Raw genomic sequence first — 22,158 nt, 5'->3', positions numbered from 1 at the left:
TTATTAAAGAGTTTCTTATATGTTTTAAACCACATTATTTTATTATTTTTTTAATCTATGGGTCTGAGTGCAACATGTGATTCAAACAGTTATTTCAGGGTGGCATACACTAGTATAGCAGCAGCCTTTTTAGCATATTTTGCATAATATAAATTTCCAAATCCATGTTTATTTTTTCCTAAAAAGTAATATATGAGTGAACATGTCATTATGTAATATCTTTCTAATGCTACAGGCTACTTTGCAGATCTTCCGCATCCTCCCTGGCAACTTCCAATACCCCCTGTAGTACACACACCCCTGACTGGGAATCACTCGTGTGTCAGTACATCAGTGAGTAAAGGCTGCATGTGTGCATGTGTTTGTTGTGCCTCGTCTACCATCTTGCCTCAGCTCTGACCATGTTCCTCAGTGGGTGGCAGGCGTGTTGTGTATGTGTGTGTGTCATCTGTAGTCCAACAGGCAGGCTGGGGCTCACAGAGCAGATTGCCTGGCTGCTAAAGAGGTGCCGGGGCCTGTGATGCTCCCCCACCCGCCCAGCGGAGCTCCGCAGATGCCCAGGTACAGTAAGCGCTCTTGTGTTCATAAGCCCCTGCCAGTCGACAGGACGGGTGGAAGGAGAAGTGACAAGCACGGCCCCATGCTGGTCTCCAAGCTGTCCTGTAGATCTGGTCCCTTTGCCACTCTTTCCTTCTCAATTTTTATCTCTTATTGCCTCGCTAACACAGTCTTTCTTCACCAAAAATTGGATTGAAAGAATTGTGGAAGAGAGAATGGAGGGACGGATAAGTGAAAGGGTGCAAAGATGATGGAAAGATTGTTGGTGTGAGAGAAACAGCACAGGAAGAGACAGAAGAAAGGAGTAAATGCCCTTTATTATGAACAATAGGAGCCTATGTGTGGTTCCAACATCTGTCTCTTTCGTATTTGTGTGAGCCTTATTTCCTTTTGTCTTTTTTGATCGTTCCTCTCCTTCCACCTTTGTATCACAACCATTTCTTCAACAACCTCTGTGAAAAATCAGTTATTCACTGGAGCAAAACTCATTTAGTGTGAAGTGATTTTTTTTCTCCTGCTTTTTACTGTATTGTAACCCTTTTTCTTAAAATTACAAATAAATGGCTGAACAGTCCTGCTGTCTAATGTAATATAATGGCTCCTTGTTATAATAGAATTGATTGCATTGACTTCATCACCCAAAGCAGAGTTTGAAATGTTCACTGCGGTCGAGCACATTACCTTGGGAGCATTCTGGCACGTGAAATTGAGTTTAAAAATGCTGAGAAAACATTGTGCAAACTAAATGAGGATTAAGAAGTAATTCAGGAAAGAAACACACTGGAAGAAAAAAAATGCAACTTTTTACCAGGTTTTTATCCGGTATTTGTGAGACAAATAAATGAGACATTGTTGTAAAAGTTGTAAAAAGCATCAATACATTGCACAAAAGCAACTTGTATAAATCAGTGACAGTTCTATAGATTAAACATGTTTCCCAAACAATCATTAGTCACATCATGAGATGTAAATTTAACTTTAAATGTATTTTAGATGTACAGTTCTGTCAAGTATGATGGAGGTGGTGAGGTCTCAAATGCAGGCAGTCAAGGCCTGCAGTTAACAGGTTTATTTCCCAGACTCAGGAACCAGGGAAAACCAACCATTACAGGGATGAACTACATACAACAGGGATAAACCATAAGGATCCGACGAGGAGTAACTGAAAACCCAGGACTTGAATACACAGCCTAACAAATTAAACATAGGTGACATGAATGAGCAGTCAGACAAGGTGCACTAACGAACAGAAACCAAAGAAACACAAAAATAAGCCCTGAACACCAAAAACCAAGGACAAAAACTACAAACATGACCAAACCTAAACACATGTAGTCAGAACAGAAACCAGAAACCATGACACAGTTCATCAAGTAATAAGTTGTTAAATGCATAATACAAACTAGAACCCATTTCCTCCAATTCCATTCAGGATTAAGTAATCCTGTTTTGTCTGATTCATATTTATGGGTTTGCTAAATATTGACTGTTGCTTTAACAAGTATTTGTCTTTGGTGCTTACACCATTCTCATTGCATGGATGAAATTAGATGCTTACTGATTTAACAAAACTTCTATGTGTAAACACCATAAAGCCAAAACTGGTTCATTCAGCTAATGAAAAATTAGATCAGAGCACTAGTCAATCAATTCGATCAACTCAAACAGATTATGTTGACCTAACACAAAGATACAAATTAGAAAGACGAGGATTGTGTAATTTTGAAAGAAATTCATTTAAATTGAGTGCAAATTTATTCCATGTATCATTTTTCTGCTTATCACAAAAATGAGTTTAAATGCTTGATCCATAACCAGCATGAATTAATCATTTAACAAAACTAAAGTTTTTTTTCAATGCATCTCACACTTGCAATATTTCTATTCAAGCTTCAGGATTTATTAAGGGTATTTACTGCATATTTGCAATGCAATGGAATGGGTTCACACCATTTTATTAATTCATTTTCAAATATATTTGTAAACAATTAAAGAAGTAAATACTGACTTGTGTAATCTACATCACTATTCATACCATTTGTTGTGGCAGTGGCAACCGCCTATTTCAGTGGACCTTGCATTGCTTCTTCAACTTCATCTGAGTTTGCCAAAGAACTAAAAAAAATAATTTGATAAGGGGTCTCATAGTTGGAGTGTGTTATAATTGAGTGAATTAAAGTGAAAACCATAAGATGAAGTATAGTAAATTGTCTGCAGACCATGGTGTCAATGCAGCATAAATATGGATATAAATTTTTTTCTACATCATTTTTGCTCAAAAGCAAATTTATCCTTTCTGTACCATGTTTGGAAACACCAACAAATGTCCTAGATTTGATTTTCCAGTCAAATGAATTCATTTTCTACAGAAAGCTTTGTGTACACAGGTAACTAACAGACCAAAGTCACTGTGAATAAAATCCAGAGCTCCTCTGGTGAACGTTACAAGTTTGGCATTGTGTAGCTTTCCATCAATTGGGCCTTTGTGGCAAATTGACCAGATGGATGTTTCTCACTAAGAGGCATGTAATAGCCTGGAAGCCAAAAGGAACGTGAATGACACTCAGGCCACTAGAAACAAAGTCCTTTGGCCTGATGGAAAAAAAGATTGAAGCATTTGAGCACATTTCCCAAACGTTGCTGTGAAGGAAACCTTTGCCTTATTTATAGATTTTCTGCAGCTGTGAATCAGAGTCTAACCATGATATTTCTGAGAGAAATCTCAGTTAAAAGTTTTGCCAACCAGGTTTGCATTAAGCAGGGAAAAAACTGCCCTGAAGGAAAGGTGATGTTGTTTAATAAAGGTTTTTAATTGGATTTAGCTGGCATGACCCTGTACTTCTTAGACTCTTTGTTGCTTTTAGTAAAATGACATTTTAAATAGTCTTTCATATAAACATTTCTTGACCAGAAATATCTCAAAGAGAAGATCTCATTGGGGACCCCTTCACATAAAGAAAATAAGGCAAGGCAAATTTATTTGTATAGCGCATTTCATGTACAAGACAATTCAAAGTGCTTTACATAAAACCTTTCAGCAGGGTGCAGAAAGCAATACAAGTACATTAAAAAGAAACAAAGATTAAAAGAAATGCAATTAATGAAATAAAAATAGAACGAAGATGCTAAAATAAAATAGATAAAATGCAAGAAATAAAGTTCCAGTGTGGTGAAAGACAATATTTAAACATGATTCCAGCTTAAAAGAACCAGATGTAGATTTTGACTTCTAAATAAAAACTAGTGAAATGCAGCAGAGAACAGGTGGGTTTTAACCTGGATTTAAATAAACTGAGGCTTTCTGGGAGTTTGTTCCAGACATGTGGAGCATAGAAGCTGAATGCAGCTTCTCCATGTCTGGTTCTGACTCTGGGAACTGATAAGAAACTGGAACCAGATGACCTGAGGTTTCTGGCAGGTTCATAATGGGTCAAGAGGTCTCTGATGTATTTTGGTCCTAAACCATTCAGAGCTTCATAGACCAGCAGCAGAACTTTAAAATCTATCTTCTGACAAACAGGCAGCCAGTGTAAAGACCTCAGAGCTGGACTGATGTGGTCCACTTTCTTGGTCTTAATGAGGACTCGAGCAGCAGAGTTCTGAATAAGCTGCAGGTGTCTAATTGATATTTTAGGTAGACCTGTGAAAACACTGTTACAGTAATCAAGCCGACTAAAGATGAAAGCTGGACTAGTTTTTCCAGGTCCTGCTGAGACATCAGATCTTTTAATAAATAAAATAAATAGCACACTGCCAAGAAAACACATTAGTAGTTTGTAGGATTACAAGACCTGAGATTGTCATAGCTGTCAAAGAGAGGAAACTGTACTGCCTGGCCAAAAAAGAAGTCACTACCAAAAATAAAAGGGTTACACACTCTAATATTTTGTTGGGACACATTTGCTGTGGCTTTGTTTCTAGAAGCTTCTGCAATGATTTTTTTTTTCCATCTAGTGTTACAAAATGGTTCAAGGCACCCAGAGAGCTTTAAATTGTATCCATACTTGGTAAATGGTGATGGTAAGCTACATGTGTAGCCACAGTTACCCTGGGGCACACTGATGGAAATGTGCAAGCCAATCTGCATCTACAGCCTCTCCGACCAACACCAAACATTCATCCACATTCATACCAGCAATGTCAATACTGGAGGCAAGGAGGGTGAAGGACACAGCAGATGACTGGGGGGGATGAGAATCAAACTGCCAACGTTCCAATTATTGGAAGACTATTTTGTCCAATAAACTGTCTATCTATAGATTACATACCTATATACATAGAGAGAGAGAGAGAGGGAGAGAGAGAGGGGGTACTGTATTATATATTTTTTTTAACCCTGAAAGTACCATGGTGTGAATGGCATGAGGAATTTTGTGCCACTTCATGTAGTTCATAGAGGGTTAATTTCAAAGCTTCCACCTGTGTTGGTGTTTCCATACTTTATAATAAGCCAGCTTAGTGGGTCATTTTATGGAGCCTTTTTGGTACTGAAGTAAAGTAAAAAAAAGTTTTAAAAATTAGGGCACAGAAGGTCATGTGCAGGCAGGGAGTCTAGCTCTCTTCATATCCAGTTGGCCAAAGAGACAATAAATAAAGTGGAGAGTGAGGACACTAATAGAACACTTCATTTTCTCAATGGCATAATTAAATCTCCAACTGAAAAGTGTTATCAAAATCAACCTTTTGGCTGTGATGACTACACCGGCTATTGAACAGGACCAAGTGCTGGACATACCGTCACAAGACTCCCACGCACACGGTGTGCATGCATTCCATGCAAGACATGCAGGGTCTGTGGGTATGTGCAGTCATACTATTAGGGGCAATCCAAACACATGTACAATGTAGGTACAAAGACAGGACTAAATGAGCTGATGAACACAAATCTGCACAGACAGGTATACAGAAGTATACCCACACACATGCTGGGAAGCAGTACTGAGACACCCCACAGACTTAGCATCCTCTTGACCTCTCCAGTGGGCACTTAAAAGGCTTGAAGACAATCTGCCCCTCCTCCTTTCTGTTCCCCCTACCCTCCCTCGCTGCTGCTCTCATTCTCTCTCCCTCCTACCTTCTGTCCTCACTTTGGCCTCTGTCCAGACAACCCATCACATTGATGGCTTTGTTTTCAACTCTCTCAACCCCCTTTTCCTCTACCATCGCATCATTTCCTCCTGCAGTGTGGGTAACATCCAGGAATCCAGAGCTGACGAGCCCAAAGAGATGTTTTGGGAGACAGCCAGCACTGCCAAGGCAAACTGAGACCAACCTCACATTGGCACTTGTTCAGAGAAGAAAAGCTGTGGGTGGATAGTATTACTTTTGCATCTTGGAAAGGTTACATTCCAAAATAATTTAAGCTAAATAATATCTGAATTTGACAGTAAATGCATCTCTCTAGCGCAAAGAAAAAGAAGCATTTACCAGATTTTGCAATCCTTTGTTTTTGAATGGCTTAACCACAGGCTTTTTTATTTATCTTTTAATCACTTTTCCTCTTGTTTATCAATTGTTTTTTATTAGATTTGAGCAAAAAAGTTACCAAATAACGCACTTGCTTTTTGGTTTCCCATAACTAGGGTGTTGGTTGACTAAATTATGCAAATACCATCCAATGTAGATAAAAAAAAATACTGGTATTTTGGTGCTTTTTTCTCTATAACAGCTCCATTTTGTTGCTTTAAATCAGGGGTGCCCCGCTCCGGTCCTCAAGGGCCACAATCCTGCAGGTTTTTGATGTGTCCCTGCTCCAAAACCACCAGACTCAAACTGATAAGTCATTGTGTAAAACTTAATAGGCTGTTGGATCTATTTCATTTGAGTCAGGTGTGTTGAAGCAGGAAACATTGAAAAATCTGCAGGACAGCGGCCCTCAAGGACCGACTTTGGGCACCACTGCTTTAACTAGTGGTATATTTGTTAGATGATTCAAACTAAATGGCTGTATAGGCATGCAAACCCAAAAGGAATAGATATTAATGGTCAAAAATCTTGCAGGAATCGTGGAACACCAAAAAATAACACTCCAACAGATGACTTTATTACCATGGAGCAACATGCTGGACAATAGCAGAAAGACAGGTAATAAATAAAGGTGCATCATATTAATATATGATAATCTTCCCTAATGAGGGCAATAAGACTCAGTATGTGCCCACCACCACTTCAGTTTTAGCACTTGACCCATAATTTTAGAAATGAACTTTTTCCAAAGTGGTAAAACTTTACTTACAAATTATACAGAAGTTAGTTAATGTTTATTTCATGAGAATACTTTTCTTCCAAATTATGATCTACATATAGCTATAGGGAAAGATGAGGAAACAACCTCTTTCACTTCTTTAGACCAGACTCTGCTGGGTTATATTTTATGTTCATTTGAATGCATAATCATTCCAAAGTAGTCACTTCCACATAATCTGTTAACGTGTTTCCTGTTCATATTTAACTACAACATGTAACCTACCTTGTACCTCTTTTTTTCCCCATTTTGATATTATGTTCCAGTCCAACATTTAAAATGGTTTTTAAGAATGATCTGGTGTCTTTCTCTTTGGGTATCAAGAAAGTATTTCTCATTTCATTGATTTATTTAATTCCATTGATGTGCAGTTAATGGTCATCATCAGCAGGAAAATGAGCTTTGTTTTTTTTTTTTTTAGCTTACTTTATCCAGTCTATATATTTTTAACACAATGACATATCTTTTTGAGAAACTTGTTTGAGCAGAAGATCTTGCATTAATGGAAGTTTTTCAGAAAATATTAAACATTTTTGATGAAAACTCTAAAATATCTTTTAGACATGTTATTGTGCTCATAATAGAGTTGCTAAATGTATACGTCGCATCAAACACTGAACATGAAAGAAATCTTATTGACTATTAATGGAGAGATATGTTTTGCTGTGATCTCTCTCTCTCCAACACACACACACACACACACACACACACACACACACACACACCACAACACATTTCAGTTTTGGCAATAGAGGGGAAATTATAAAATAAGCCCATTTTGATAGAAACATGCAAGTTCATTTGGGATTAACGCTTCCTTTATGAGGGCGAATATGCAAATGACCCACTAATGAACTTAAAGTATTCTCTTTGTGAGAACTGATTAACCAAGGGGCTCCTCTGCTGCACATTTACATTTTTCTGAAGTCACGTCAGGGTTCTCCAGTTACAAATTACAGCGCTTTTTCAGGCCAATTACATTGAACAAGTGCACCATTATCCAGTCCTGAACATCACACATGTATATTTGCCCCTTCATTTTCTGAAAAGTGCTTCAAGCCAAGGGCTTCTCCTGAGAGAAGGGGACAAGAGGAAACAGGGGAAGAGAACGAGGCTAAGGAGGGTGTGCACACAGAGTATGTGCAGCAGATAGAAAGATGCATTGGGGTAATATGCAAAGATAGTCATTTTAAGCAAAATAATAAAATATGTAATCAAAATCAGGTATAGAAATTGTTTCTACAATCGAGACCAGCTTATTTTCTCAGTTAGTGGGTGGACATTTTTCAGAAAAGAGAGGATTGATAAAAAAAAAAATGAGCAGAGGTCAAGAAGTTCAGCAGAATGTTTTAGCATGTGGGTACAATGGTAAACACACACTTGACCAGTACTCTTACTGGTATAATATCTTTCAGTATGACCGTTGGCTGTTGTGTGTGGTGGTTTTCTGTATGAGAATGGCCCATCACGTTGGATTGAAATGCTGTGACTTGACGTGCCAACAGTCACCACTTGCCTATTTTTGTCCCCAGAGGAACAATAAGGTAGCGTGACTGCACCATGGCCCCCCACAGAATTGGCTCTAGGATTAGATTGCTTTTGTTCTCTGCTCATGCATGAGGCAAGCAAAGGGCAGGAATGTCATATTATTGTCAGAATCCCACAGGATACAGTGTGAGGTGAGAACCCAGTTTCTTTTTCTATCTAAAACAATGCATCTAGGCACTTACACGTGACGTTTTGTTGGCATTCAAGCACAGAGTACCTCCTTCTTTTTGAAAAACAACAATAATAAACCAAAATCCAATATCACAACACAGACAACTCCTGTTGGAGTGACAAATGTTCAGAGGCCATCTCCAGCTAGTTCTCCAACTGTTCTATTCATTACCTTTCCCTCTCTCACTTATTCTCCTCAGCTGCTGCCACCGCCTCTTCTCCTTTAGGCATGAAATAGACACTCCAGGAAGTACATTTTGTGCAAACTCTCCTCCTGCTGCTACAGCTGATTTCACAAATGATGGTGAAATGGCCGGGAGAGCGAAGGGGTAAATGGAAAAAGATGGCTGTTGCATGCTACGACCATATTCCTGCACTCTCCTTTTTCATAGATAACAGGGGATGATTAGAAAACAGCAGATGGGAGGGCACACATTAACCTCCACCAGGGGCATAGTAAATTTAGTTTGAAGACTCCCACCACATGAACTCAATTCTGAGGTCACAAAATGCACACGTGCCTGCACACACTGGCCTGGGCTTGCACATACAAACAAGAATACATTTAAACATGCAAAATCAAGCCCTCTATTACCCTCAGTATGATTTTATTTAATGAAAAGATGCTTAATCTGACAGTGTTGCCAGGAAATATCAAGATTTCATGTCAAATGTACAGCTTGTTTGTGCTAGACAAGTACTGGACCCTCTGTCTGGCACATCATGGGTTACTGGATGTACTTTGTGGTAAAGGCTGGATATGGTTATCTGACTGACCTGTAGTTTGAATGACTTTTTCAAATGTTGTTAATAAGAGACTCCAAGTCAGGTCTCAAAGCTCAAAAGATAAGTGAAAGACACACGTTAAGTAAACTCAAAGCTGCTGCATACATTCCTTCATGAATTCCACATTACAGAAACAGCAAGGAGAACCATCGTTATCAATGCATAGAATTGTTGGAGTATTTCCATTTTGGCTGTACTCACAGTCTGTTTGCAATTGTTCAGCGGTGGCTCTCGTCTTTTTAAATCTCCATCTTCTTTCATCTTTTTTTTCTTTTTTTTCCCCCAGAGTTGTGTACGCGACTGCAACAAATGAATACACAACTCAACCTACAGATACGAGCATCAATTTCCTCAGCAGGTCGTGATGGTAGTTGTCCTCTGATAATGAGTCGCATTGTTGTTCTGTCAGACATTCACTCTTTTTAGATGTTTCAGAGTAGATCTGTCATCAGACCCAGTAAAGTCTCTTTCTTTTCTATATTTTATAGCTCTAGTAATAAATCTAATTCCAAATATATTTGACTGATTTAATTGTTTTGCCGCTCTTTTTGCTTGAACTAGAAGTTTTAAATGAATTAATCCTGCATATTTAGACATATGTCTTTTCCTTTTATAATACCTATTAATTTATCAGAAATGAATCTACACAGATGAAAAGATAATATATTTGATTTTTAAATCAAAATATCAGAACAATAAACGAATGGTTTCCTGGGACCTGAGCTTGACTTGCGTTAGAGATTTCTTCTAGCTATTTGGGGCGAGGAGGAACCAATAAATAAAATTTTATGATTTTGATCAGACAACAAAATATGTGATGTCTTTGTATGGGGACGCTAGGTCTCAGGAGGTTATTTAACACATAAAAGTTCAGTATGATGTTTGTAGACTTGTAGGTTTTAATCCGTCCGTTTGTAAAATAGCTACATGGACATTCAACGACGATAGTTTTTAGATTCATGACAGGTGTAGAAACTTACATCAAACACAAGGTTAACACCACCGTATGAAACTGTAACCGGTGGCAGTGCATCTAAACCCTCATTCATTGTTCAGCAGATTGCATCTAAATTATTAATAATTAGTGTTTCTGCATCATAACGACTCTTCACTTCTCTTGTGAGCTTATGGCTTTGAGGATGTTTCTTTTCAGCATGTTGTAGACTTGTTTTTAACATAGTTTACTAGTAAGAAACCTGAAAATGTAGATGCAAATAGTAGTCAGGTGCCCAATACAGTGGAGTAAGCAGTGGTGATGTCACATGTGCATTCTCTACATAATGTTGAGGTGGGTGACACTGGTCCTGAAACTATGCTGACTTTTCACACATATTGACTTGTGTAACTAACATGGATACACAATTTTTAAAAATTACATAAGACTCTTTAATACAATCAATGTGGCATGCAGCATATTTACAGATGCTGCTGGTGTACAACCTTATAATGACATTGTTCTAAACAGACCGGGGCTGGTGTAACCCTTGTACCAGAAACATTTTTTTTTTTAAATTCATGCTGAAATAACAAAATGGTGATGACAGAGAACCAAAGCTGCAAAATTTAGCTTAGTTAATTCATGCATTTCCTTAAATAGCTGACTGAAATGGAAGAAATTGTCTCCTGTGTGAAAAGGACATTCCATATATACCAGATACTTTCTTCACATTTCTTATATGCATGATTTTTTTTGCATGCATGTTAGTCAATCTATACACCTTTATTTTTATGAGCTGTATCACGTTATTCTATAACAATAACATCTTATGTTCTCTTTTGATGTTGACTATGGTCACCATAGGTTGTTATTTGTGATGTCAGTTGTTTGTCAAGGGAAGACCTCCAAGCTTACTGTAGCAGCCATGCTCTGATCAGAAAAAAACTATTAAAAATTGGCTTTGAGGTCAGATTAAGTAACTTTGGACTGCAACTAATTAAATTGCCCAAGAGAAAGAAACCGTACAGACTGCAAAATACCCTTACTGACATGTTTGGTAAGTCTCTTCTGGGCAGCTACAGAAACATGGCCATTTGACACAGTAAACAATTAACCAGAGAACTTGTGCTTTCTTTGAATTTAAATGCTGCTTTTTAAGGTACAGTAAAAGAAATACAACCCTTAGAAATTCTGCTGCATTTGAACACAGATAGTGGAGTCCATATACATCCTGAAACAATGCAGGTACTACTGGACCCCTTGTGATGCTCTCATTTTTAAAGCAAATGAGACAGCACATCTTATTGCATGGCAAAGACGACTCTCTTTTGAATTAAAGTCAAATCACAGCCACAGAGATTGATAGTACTTTCTCATTTCTGTTTCTAGCTGTTAACATAAAAATGCTCCTCTTGTTTGTTTGCTGCTGGGGATGATGCTCATAATCACTGTCTGTATTAACATTGAGGCTGCCTAAACATTTATCCTGCTCATGTCCTTTCATGCTGTTGGATCTGGGCTTATATTGTGGATTCTCATTACGGTTTCGATTGATGTATACACAATAAAAAGCTCCTCATTTGAAACTGCACCTGTGTCTGATTTTGCTCTGTTGACAGGAAAGAAAATGATCTATCACATCAGTGTGTGTTACGCCCGAGTAATGTCCTGCGATGAGACAATAACAAGCATGAAACAGAAGCTGCAAATATTATAATTACTGAGATTTGTGTTTGTATCTAAGGGATATACAATCATAATGATTCATCAGTGTAAATATTACTGAAAATGCAATGAGATTAATGAAAGAAATAACTAACTGAACATTGTATTTTTTTAGGTAGGCTATAGTAATTCCAGTCATTACACACAATGTGGCTTCTTGGTAAAGAAAATTTTAATACAAATCATTCAGTCTGTGTACTTATTTATTTAGTCTGGTGTTTATAGGTATTCTAATCAAGATGAAAATATCTCAGTGACAAAATTTACTTTGATGTTTTTTTTTTCTGTTTTTACAGACAGAAAAAAATACATATTGTTTATTGAAGGCCAAGAGATACATAGGGCACAATAGCATTAGAATGTAAACAAGGCTATGTTCACACTACAGGTAGAAGTGGCCCAAATTGTACTATTTTATCCATATGTGACTCATACCTGAACAACACAAATCCATTTATTTTTCCAATCATATGTAGGTAACTATTATACAAGGTACCAAATTGAAAACATATTTAGTGTTGTTCAAAGCACCTCAAGTCTGAACAGTCATGTCATTTGTAATGTAACTTTAGCGTGTGGCATCTACATTTACTTTTGTAAACACAGCATGCTACATATAACTGCATGCATTCTTTTGCGCCTGCAAGTCACTTCAAGGCTGTAGATTCCTGTCCATAGTGGAATTTAATGGCAGTCACATTTAAAATAAAATGTGAATGGCACATGCAAAACAATGGATCTCAGCAAAAAATTCTGAATTGAACTTATAGACCTGCAGTGTGAATGTAGCCCAACTTATGCTAGACATGCTAGTACCAACAGATTCTTTAGCTTGAACTATGTGATACTTGTTTTGAGATAGCGTATTGCAGCATCATATTTCTATTTGTTTATATAAAATAAACAGTTAAAAAATACTTTTATATCAAAATCCTTAATTCTAAGTTCTTGGATATGAATCTAGTACAAAACAAGAAGGAAGCTAAATATTTGCTATTAATGTCCATGTTCCTTATGGACAAGGGATTTTTATTTTTTTACATACACTCTAAAAAAACCAACCAATCCGTCCCATGTGCAACAGCTAGACAGACAACAGTCTGCTGGAAAAAGGAGTGCATTTTTCACATTTTACTAGAAGTGTGGTTAGATAAGTCCCTAGAGTAAAAGACGACCTATACAGCATATTATTTTCTGAATCAATACCTATCAGATTATTTGAAATATAAACCTTCTAATGGTGTGAGACACCGAATTCAAGATGGCCAATATATATTAGCTTTAATGTTTATTTACAAATAGTCTTTTAAATGAATGCAGACTGTATTAAAGCTCAAATTAGATCAAATTCAACTGCAAACTTTCAGTGTGTTTGTAAGATTTTATTAACCAGAAACGCATCACATTATATTCTACCTATTTAAACACTTGAGATGCCACTCAGAGGCTTTGTGTAATTACAGCTTGCTTGATATTTTCACAGTAAAATGTCATTTAGCTGAATGTCAACCGGGCTGACTGCAGAAAGAACACTCCAATCTCACCCTGAAAAAGCTCAAAATACCTTTGGCTAAACAAAAATACCAAAGAAAGTCATAACAGTCAAAAACGTAATCAGAAAATCTTGTTGTCTCAGTCATTAAGCTGTAGATCACCTAATAAATGAAAATCCTAAGGAAACAGAAAATGTGCCTCATAAGCAAACTTCTGAGCAAATTATTTAGTGAGGCTGATCAATTTATGGGGTTCTTGGCCTGTTGGTTCTCTGTACTACACAGGTTGACTCAGTCAGTAAATCTGTGGGCTTCACTCTTGTTCAGAGGTAAATAATCATTATTACAAGAAAGTAAAAAAAAAACAGCCTTTGCTGCATACAGTTTAATTAAGGGACGCCAAGAATTATAATCAACTCTAAAAGAGATGCCATAATGATGAAGCATAAATCCATATCTGTGGAGCAGACGGCATGGCCAATCTAATGCGTCTGCAATATTGCTCACTGAGTAAACAAGCGTTGGCGTGTGGGTACAGTTGAATAGTCAGAAAAATCACCTCTTATCATTTTTTTCCAAAGCACTTTTCCTTGACCTTGATGGAAAACATAATATGGGTTCAGTAAATCTGATAGGAGAGGCTATTGTAAAGCAGTTAGAATCCAATCATACTGTCTCTAAGTTGTAATATAGGTCTGCAGCATTGAATCTACAGTTGTTTAAAAAAACATTTTACAGAAATAGAAATTTACTTCATCACTTAATATGTTCTGTTTTGTTTTACAAAGGCTGTAAAAAGTAAAAAACCATGGTTAAAGATCGAATATAAAATCTTACGGCATCATCAATGTTTGTAATTCAGAGCCACAAAAGTTAAATATCTTGTCGCAGACGATTCACCCTCCTGTCTTCATTGTTATTTAAAAGAATCCCATAGAACAACTTTCCTTTTTACTGTTACAGCTGTAAGGAATTGTGGGATGGAGACACCTCCTTTGCTAACAAGAAGATGATCCAGTTTTTAAAGACATTTAAGAAAGCACTGAAACGTTTTGCTTTAGTGAACTCAAACAGCTTATATTACTGTTGATTTCTGAAAATTGGCAGGAGCTTTTCTGTGTGGAGTCTGCATGTTTTACCCCATGCATGTGTGGGTTCTCTCCAGGTTTCCTCCCGTGCATGCATGTTGGGTTAATTGGAAATACTGAATTGGTCCTAGGAGTAATTGTTATTCATTTATTTGGATGGGACAGCGCATATTAATGAACATAGAAAGCATTGTTGTGAATATGACGGATTTAGCAAGATGCTAATTTCCATCTGTAGTCCCAGAAGAAATAGCACACAAAAAATATTGACAAACTAGCAATAACAACAGAATAACACAATACTCAATACAATTAAAATAATTAAAAGAGTTAGAGTATTGGTGAGTTTAAAACTGTCTTAAAATGCAACTATTTAAGGTGCATGTGATTAAAGCACTCATAAGGCAGTGTCTATCAAAACGTGTTATTAACATTTCCTTGAAAGGAAATTTAACTTTGACAATCTATAAAGTAGATACGGGCAAAATATTCCAGTGCATACATTCTTTTATATAAAAGACAATGTGCAAAGGTTTATTTTCTGATTTTAAAAATAAAACATTCTTTGTTTCATTTTTCTTTGTATTGGCCCTGCGATGGACTGACAACCTGTCCAGGGTGTACTCTTCATTGACCTGGCAGCTGAAATAGACTCTAGCGCCTCTTGGTTTTGTGTTCCAACAAAAAGGTTTAAAAAAAAAAAATGGAGAAACTGACATCACCCTGTTCTAGGTGTTATTTCTGGCAAAGGTTAAACAAGAGGATAAGAACGGGCTTTCAACAGCAGTCAAACTGGGTTTTCTGAAGTGACAGCAGGATTTTTTTATGTTCTTACAAAAGAGTCAAATGATGATATCCAAGGTAAAATATGATTTAGGTTGACTTAAAAATAAAGTATCTCAGTCAACACTAGCCCCTCTACCCCCAAACATGCTCCTTGTTTGTTACTTGAAATATATTTATTTTTTCTGAGAAACAGGAGAAAATAAGGAATGTGTAGACAGTTTGTGTGATTGTGGAACCTGACAGCCAACATATTTTTTTCTTGTAAATAGTTTGGTAATCAGTATGTTAAATAATTTTAGCACTGTAATTAGAATTAACATAATTTCACTTTTCTTACATATACAAACAACAATATGATTTACAACTTTCCAGCCCTTTTACCATCATTATCAGTGGGTAATATGAGGAAAACATTTCACTGAAAACACAGCTGTGTGGAAGTTTTAGCCTCAAAGAGTTGGAAGTAAAGCTCTGGGCCTAGCTACTGTATGCGTGAATATGCCTACATTTGATCTAAGGTTTGAAAATACTGTGTTCCAAGCTTAGCTATTATGTTCAGTCAGATGTCTCATTTTCAATATAGTAATGATTTCAAATGCCATTGCTCAGGTACAGTTTTTTTTTAATATGCAAACCAAAACTTGATATTTCATTATTATTTAGTAAAATATCAGATTAGATTTCAATAGTTCAAAACCCAAAAAGTTACCCATCTGACACCCAAAAGCTCTCCAAGGTTCCCACCGGGACAAGAGATGAAGAAAGAAGAACTACATTCCCTCATTTATTATACCGAGACATTCTAGGTAATGGGGTGGAAATCCAAAATACAAAGTGACAGGTATCAGAATTAGGTTGCTTTCACCCTGATTCCTCAGGAGAGTCCAAGGTTTGTTGAGCCTGCTTAGCTTGCACAATATTCGAGCACATCAGGAGTCATGCAATCACAGAAGTGAAGCAGGACCAAACTGAAAGCTTTTTAAAGTTGCTGACCCAGCGGCGATTTTTAGAACGAGTGAGAGCCTGCAAGAGCTGTGTGTGTGTGTGTGTTGAACTGCCACCCAAAATGAAAAAGCTCCAAACAGAAAGTACACATTTAATAATTACTTCACATATTTATATAGCAAACACTGCAAAACTGCATATCTTTTTAACCTAATTGAATCAGCTTGGTGATAAATATTACAAAACTGGCAAAAGTTTACATTTAAAATTATATTTAGTGGCATATGTGCTATGAAAGCACTGATGCAGCAGCTTATCTCAAAAGCAAATGTCAGACGACAACAATGAATGTCTTTCCATTTATAACTACAAATTGGAGGCATTGACTTGACTTGATTTATAAGAGCACTGAGATTTGATGCAGAAAAAAAAAACTTTACAGAGTGATATTAAGCACAAGCTATGTCACAATAATGCTTCTTTAGTCATCATCAGTAAGTTTAAGACTTTCTTAGCAGTTTTCCTTGTGCACATAGAGCCGTTTGCACCATAAATACCATCAACTGTTCACAAGAGGAATGACATGGTACAGAAGCTACACATTATAAATAGGACATGAGGCTTCACAACCAAACAAAACTAATACTGTTTATGAATTCTACATGTATTTGGGCAAATCTTCAATATCACAAGTGGGTTAGCAATACCTGCAGTACTAAGAATAAAGCACACCTACCTACTTTCTGTATTTGCACACAAACTCACTGTGTCCAGCAAAAATATTTGTGTAACAGCAGCTCATCTTAACTGATCAGTCTGTTCAAAACAAACTAAGTACTTCCCAAATAAGTACCACTAAATTTGTCATTTAAAAAAAAATCTGAGAAACTGAAAGACTCATTGCTCCTTTTAGTTCAAGACTGATTGTATTTGTTAAGCTGAACATAAACGATGATATTAGCTGGGATTGCTAATAACTTGGTTAGCTGAAAAAGTTTCTTGTTTCTTGTTTACAGCTGACACTTTGAGATGGATGGGTTTCCTCAGTACTATAAGACAGCTTTTCATGAGGCGAGAACTCCGCCCATTTCTCTCTCTTGCCAGCATGGAGGTGCTGATGCATGCTTTTATTTCTAGTAGATTAGATTATTGTAATGCTATGCTCTCTGGTCTTTCCAAGTAGTCCATTTCAAACCTACAACTACTTCAGAACTTAGTGGCATGAGTTCTGACAAGGACCAAAAGGCGGGAAAGCCTTTCACCAGTTTTAAAATCACTGTATTGGCTGCCCGTGTGTTCCAGGATTGATTTTAAGGTTCTTTTAGTGGTTTATAAGTGTCTTAATGGTCTTGGGACTTCATATTTATCTGATTTGCTTTCAAATTACAAACCCTCGTAGACAGGGCTGGCCCTAGGATTTTGGTGGCCCTAAGCAAGATTTTTTTTGTGGCCCCAAAACATGCACAGGGCAACTACCAAATTACACGCACAGCTCATAATTGAATTAAAACAGACTTGCACATGGTGAACAGCAAATATCTTACTTTATTTTAAAATGAGGTATCCTCAAAACAATAAAGACAATTCTTAACTGAAATCTTCAAATAATAGAAAACATAAAGGTAAGATATTTAAACTATAAAAACAACCAACTTGGATTTAACAAAGTCTACAAGTAAAAACAATGACAAATGAAAACCAAAAAAGTAGCATATTTTGACAAATAGCAATGGTCAGAAAGAGTGCAAAACAATCATAATAATAAATAATGAAGTCAACAAATTTACACTAGAAAAGCAATTAACTTGCATACAATAAGGTCAAAAAGCAAAGCCAATGACAAATGAACACCTGTTTCAGCTAAAATATTCTAACAAATAAATATTAAATAAAACTATTGTATAACAGTGCAAAGAATTTAAAATAAAAAGTGAAATAGTGAAAAGTGTTAACTATTGATGTTTTAAGAAAAGAACAGCTATAGGCTCCTTTCACCAACATCAGCAAGAGAGATCTCAAAATCGCTGCCTCCTTGCTTTTCTTGAAGCAAAATCATCAATGACATTCTCGTAGGACACCTGTTTGCCAACCTCATGGTTTATACTAATGATGGCAAGTCCTGTGAGGCGGTCTTGTGCCATTGATGATCGCAGGTATGTCTTTATCAGCTTAAGTTTTGAAAAGCTTCTTTCAGCAGATGCCACTGTCACTGGCAGGGTACAGGCAATCCTGAGGGATATCCAAAGATTTGGATACAACTCTGTCAGTTCTTTCTTGTGGAAGAAGTCCAGCAGTTCAAATGCAGACATCCTGTTTGTGGGTAACTGAGGAAGGTTCCTGATTTCCATGGCCAGCTCTCTTCCATCAATGTCAGCTTCCCCTCCAATCCTCAATGTATTCTCAAGCTCCTCACATTGTTTCTTCAGTGCTTCCTCATCCAAGGCTGAGAAGTTCTGCAGCACCCCAAACTTGCTTTCAACTCGTCCAAGTGTTTCAAACCTATCATCCAAAGCTGTAATAGCAGAGTCCACTATCACATTAAAAAATGTGGTCTTCAGCCTCTTCAGGGCATCCTTGACTGGTTCATCTGGTGATTCATAAGCAAAGTGAGTCTTTGTGCTTCGCAGTCTCTTCTCCTTCAGTACAGCGTCGACATGCATTTCCTCACATGCATCTTTTGCAGAAGCTTGTGCAGCAGCAAAGCCATTGTCTCTGTAGCTCAAGAGATGGCTCTTAGTACTCTCCAGCAGATTGACTGCCACATCCAGCTGCATTTTGGGAGACTGCAGTAGCTTACTGGTTCTGTCGATCATGGAAAGGATGTCGTGCCACACAACTGTGCAGATTTGGAATCTGTATGACCCAACCTCCTCTGCCAAAGATTGTGCTTCAACTTTTGTGATGACATCTGTTGCCTTTTCCCTGACTTCTAGCAATGCATCCCTTATGCCAGATGCTTGGTAGCGCAAGGGAATAATGCTGTTGACACGACTCTCCCACCTTGTCTCACTCCAGGACTTTACAGTAATGGTGACATGATGTTTCAAAATGGACCATCTCTGGGTAGCAGCTGAGAATAGATTGTAAATCTTCTGCACATTGCCAAAGAAACTGGTTGCGTCTATAGAATTCTTGGCTGCATCAGCCACAACAAGATTCAAAGTATGAGCCCCACAGGGGACATACAGGGCACGTGGGTTCTTTTCCAAAAGCCTTGCTTGCACTCCTTTGTTTTTGCCCTTCATGTTTGCACCGTTGTCATATGATTGTCCTCTGCAGTTACTGAAGGGAATGTTCAGTTCTTCCAGCCTGTTCAAAATGAGATTAGACAACCCAAGTCCTGTGGTTTCTGGTGCAGTCAGAAAGCCCAAGAAGTGCTCCTTGATCTCAGGTGCTTCTCCCAACTTCACTGTTCTGATCACAATAGACATCTGCTCCAGGTGGCTGAGATCTGGGGTACAATCCAAAATTATGGCATAATATTTGGACTGTTTAATTTCAGCCACCATTGTCTCCATAATTTTGTCACTGATGCATGTAATCACTTCATTCTGAATTGTTTTGCCTAAGTAGGTGGAATATGAATACGTTCCACTTTCAATTTGGTTAACATGTTGCCTCATGACTGGGTCAAACTTGGCTAAAAGTTCCACCTCTTTTAAGAAGTTGCCATTATTGTGACTGTGCAACGTGTCAACAGTTCCCCTGAGACCCAGGTTTCTTTCAGCCAATGACTGAATAATGGCAATCAGCCGCCTGAGAATCTCCCTCCAGTGTTTTCGTGATGCTTCTATGAGTGACATTTCTACCTGGTCAATTGTTTTGCCTTTCCTAAGTCGAAGCTCCAGTTCTTTCCATGTGACCATGTGCTTGGTGTGATCAGGGCTGTTTTCATGGGCTTTCAACAGGGATCCAATGTTCATCCAGTCTGACAGTCCCTCTTTAACCAACTTGTAGCTCTTGCTGGAGAACAGTTTACAACAGAAACAGTAAACTGCATTGTTTTTCTTAGAGTAGACAAGCCAGCTTCGCTTAATTTTGTCCTCATTTACCAGTCTCCTATACATATAGTGGTAATGAAAACATCTTCCATCCTGCCTTCTGGGAAAGGAGAATGAGGGATCAACCTGAAATGGCCCTCTGCGTACAATGTCCGTCCTGTCTGCATCTGATAGGACAGATGGCCAGTCAAATGGATCTAGTGGTTGTGCTGCAGGTGGATCCTGGGAGGTGGCAGAAGTGTTACCGGTGGATGATGAAGAAGGCATATCAGTTATGTCCTCTGTAGCTGGAATTATGTCAGAGGAGGATGTAGAGGGTTGTGGTACCTCATCTATGTCCTCTGCTGCCACACTCACATCAGAGGATGGAGTAGAATCCCCTGAAGATTCTGATGTTCCTTCAGCAGCAGATGGACCCGGTATGGCGGAGGCTGGCCCAAAATATTTCAGTAATGCCCCTGAAAAAAATAATACATTCGAATTTAATTATTTTTATGTAAGTTTATATGTTTTTATATAAGACTTAAAATATACAATTTAACAGCTTGGAAAGTAAATGGAAATTCTTAAATCTTTTGGGTCAGCTTAGATATTGGATATTATATGCATTAAAATAATAAATCAAAACACAAATTTAATGTTGCAATAAAACAATACTCCTATTCATGTTATTGCTTGGCCTGCAGCTTCAACACATACTATTGATTTGATGAGTGAATGAGTGTATACACCAAAAATCTATCATTCACATTATACAAAGGTTAATTGTTAATTTTTATTACAGTCTATTTTTTCCCTTTCTTAAGTATAGTGAAAGGTCTAAATATAAGAGTTAGCTTTTGACAAAAATGTGCATCCTAAAATAAGATGGATTGACTATATAATATCACAAAAGAATTGTGCTTATTTGATACATTGAACTGCCTTCTGTTCATAGTCTATTCTTGATTAAAAGTTTGTTTTCACGTCTTTTTTTCACATTTGAAAAAGGCTAGCTGGCTTATGTATTATTACGTTTAATAACTACCTGCTTATTCTGTTGACAACTTGCCGACATATCGGGCACAACACAAAAGTCCTCTCACGATGCTGTTTTTCAGAATAGCTGTAATGCTGCATCATGCTAGCAGCTAGCAAGAAAAACGATAGATTTCTCCAGACAGTTAATTCACTCAGATTAAACAGTGACATGACAACATACCTTTATCTTGTGTCCTTCTCTCCATCTCCATCTTTTTTTTTTCCGTCCTTCAGCACCACTTCTAAATTTTCTTTTCGGAGCCATCGGTAATGCTTGGGTTTAGCGTAATACGTTACGTTACGCCTCGGATTCCCTCCATTGCCGTGCGGTGCCATGTCATCATGGTTACGCACGAATCAGGAAGTCAACATCTGATTTTGCTGGTTTATTTTTTCACCACCATTTTTTTCTGTTTAGTTTTCTAATTAGTCCATTTAAATTCATGTTACCGTGATTTTTGTTTAATTAGAATAAAGAAAGGGATAAAATGTGTATCAAACACTTATCATGTGGCCCCCTCTAGTGGTTGTGGCCCTAAACAACCGCATAGAGTGTTTATGCCAGCGGCCGGCCCTGCTCGTAGACCCTGAGATCATCTGGTACTGGTCTTTTAGTTGTTCCAACATTAAGGACCAAAAGCTTTTGGCCTATTTCCACTATTACGGCCGTCGTCTGTGGAACAACCTGCTAGAGAACCTGAGGGCTGCAGAGACTGTTGATGTTTTTAATAAAAGGCTCATGATCTACCGTTTTAGCTTAGCTTTTAACTGAATTTTATCTGATCTTAATTTATTTGATATCATTTTATTGTATGGTATGTTATTTCATTCTATTTTATTACCTTTTACCACGTTA

The 22,158-nt window shown here is 37.5% G+C and overlaps 1 protein-coding gene across 1 annotated transcript; it reads right to left on the bottom strand.

Annotated features, from left to right (window-relative positions):
• Window positions 1-18,124: 18,124 nt before the first annotated feature.
• LOC121639379 (zinc finger MYM-type protein 1-like) lies at window positions 18,125-20,421 on the bottom strand. Its single transcript, XM_041984568.1, has 2 exons — window positions 20,334-20,421; window positions 18,125-20,244 (listed from the first exon to the last, which is right to left on the bottom strand). Exons 1-2 carry the CDS (start codon window positions 20,372-20,374, stop codon window positions 18,297-18,299), a joined length of 1,989 nt encoding a protein of 662 aa, XP_041840502.1. The 5' UTR covers window positions 20,375-20,421; the 3' UTR covers window positions 18,125-18,296.
• Window positions 20,422-22,158: the final 1,737 nt, after the last annotated feature.

This window comes from Melanotaenia boesemani, chromosome 5 (genome assembly GCF_017639745.1).
Source record: "Melanotaenia boesemani isolate fMelBoe1 chromosome 5, fMelBoe1.pri, whole genome shotgun sequence".
Lineage (NCBI taxonomy): Eukaryota > Metazoa > Chordata > Actinopteri > Atheriniformes > Melanotaeniidae > Melanotaenia > Melanotaenia boesemani.
This window is presented reverse-complemented; position numbering and strand designations above follow the sequence as displayed.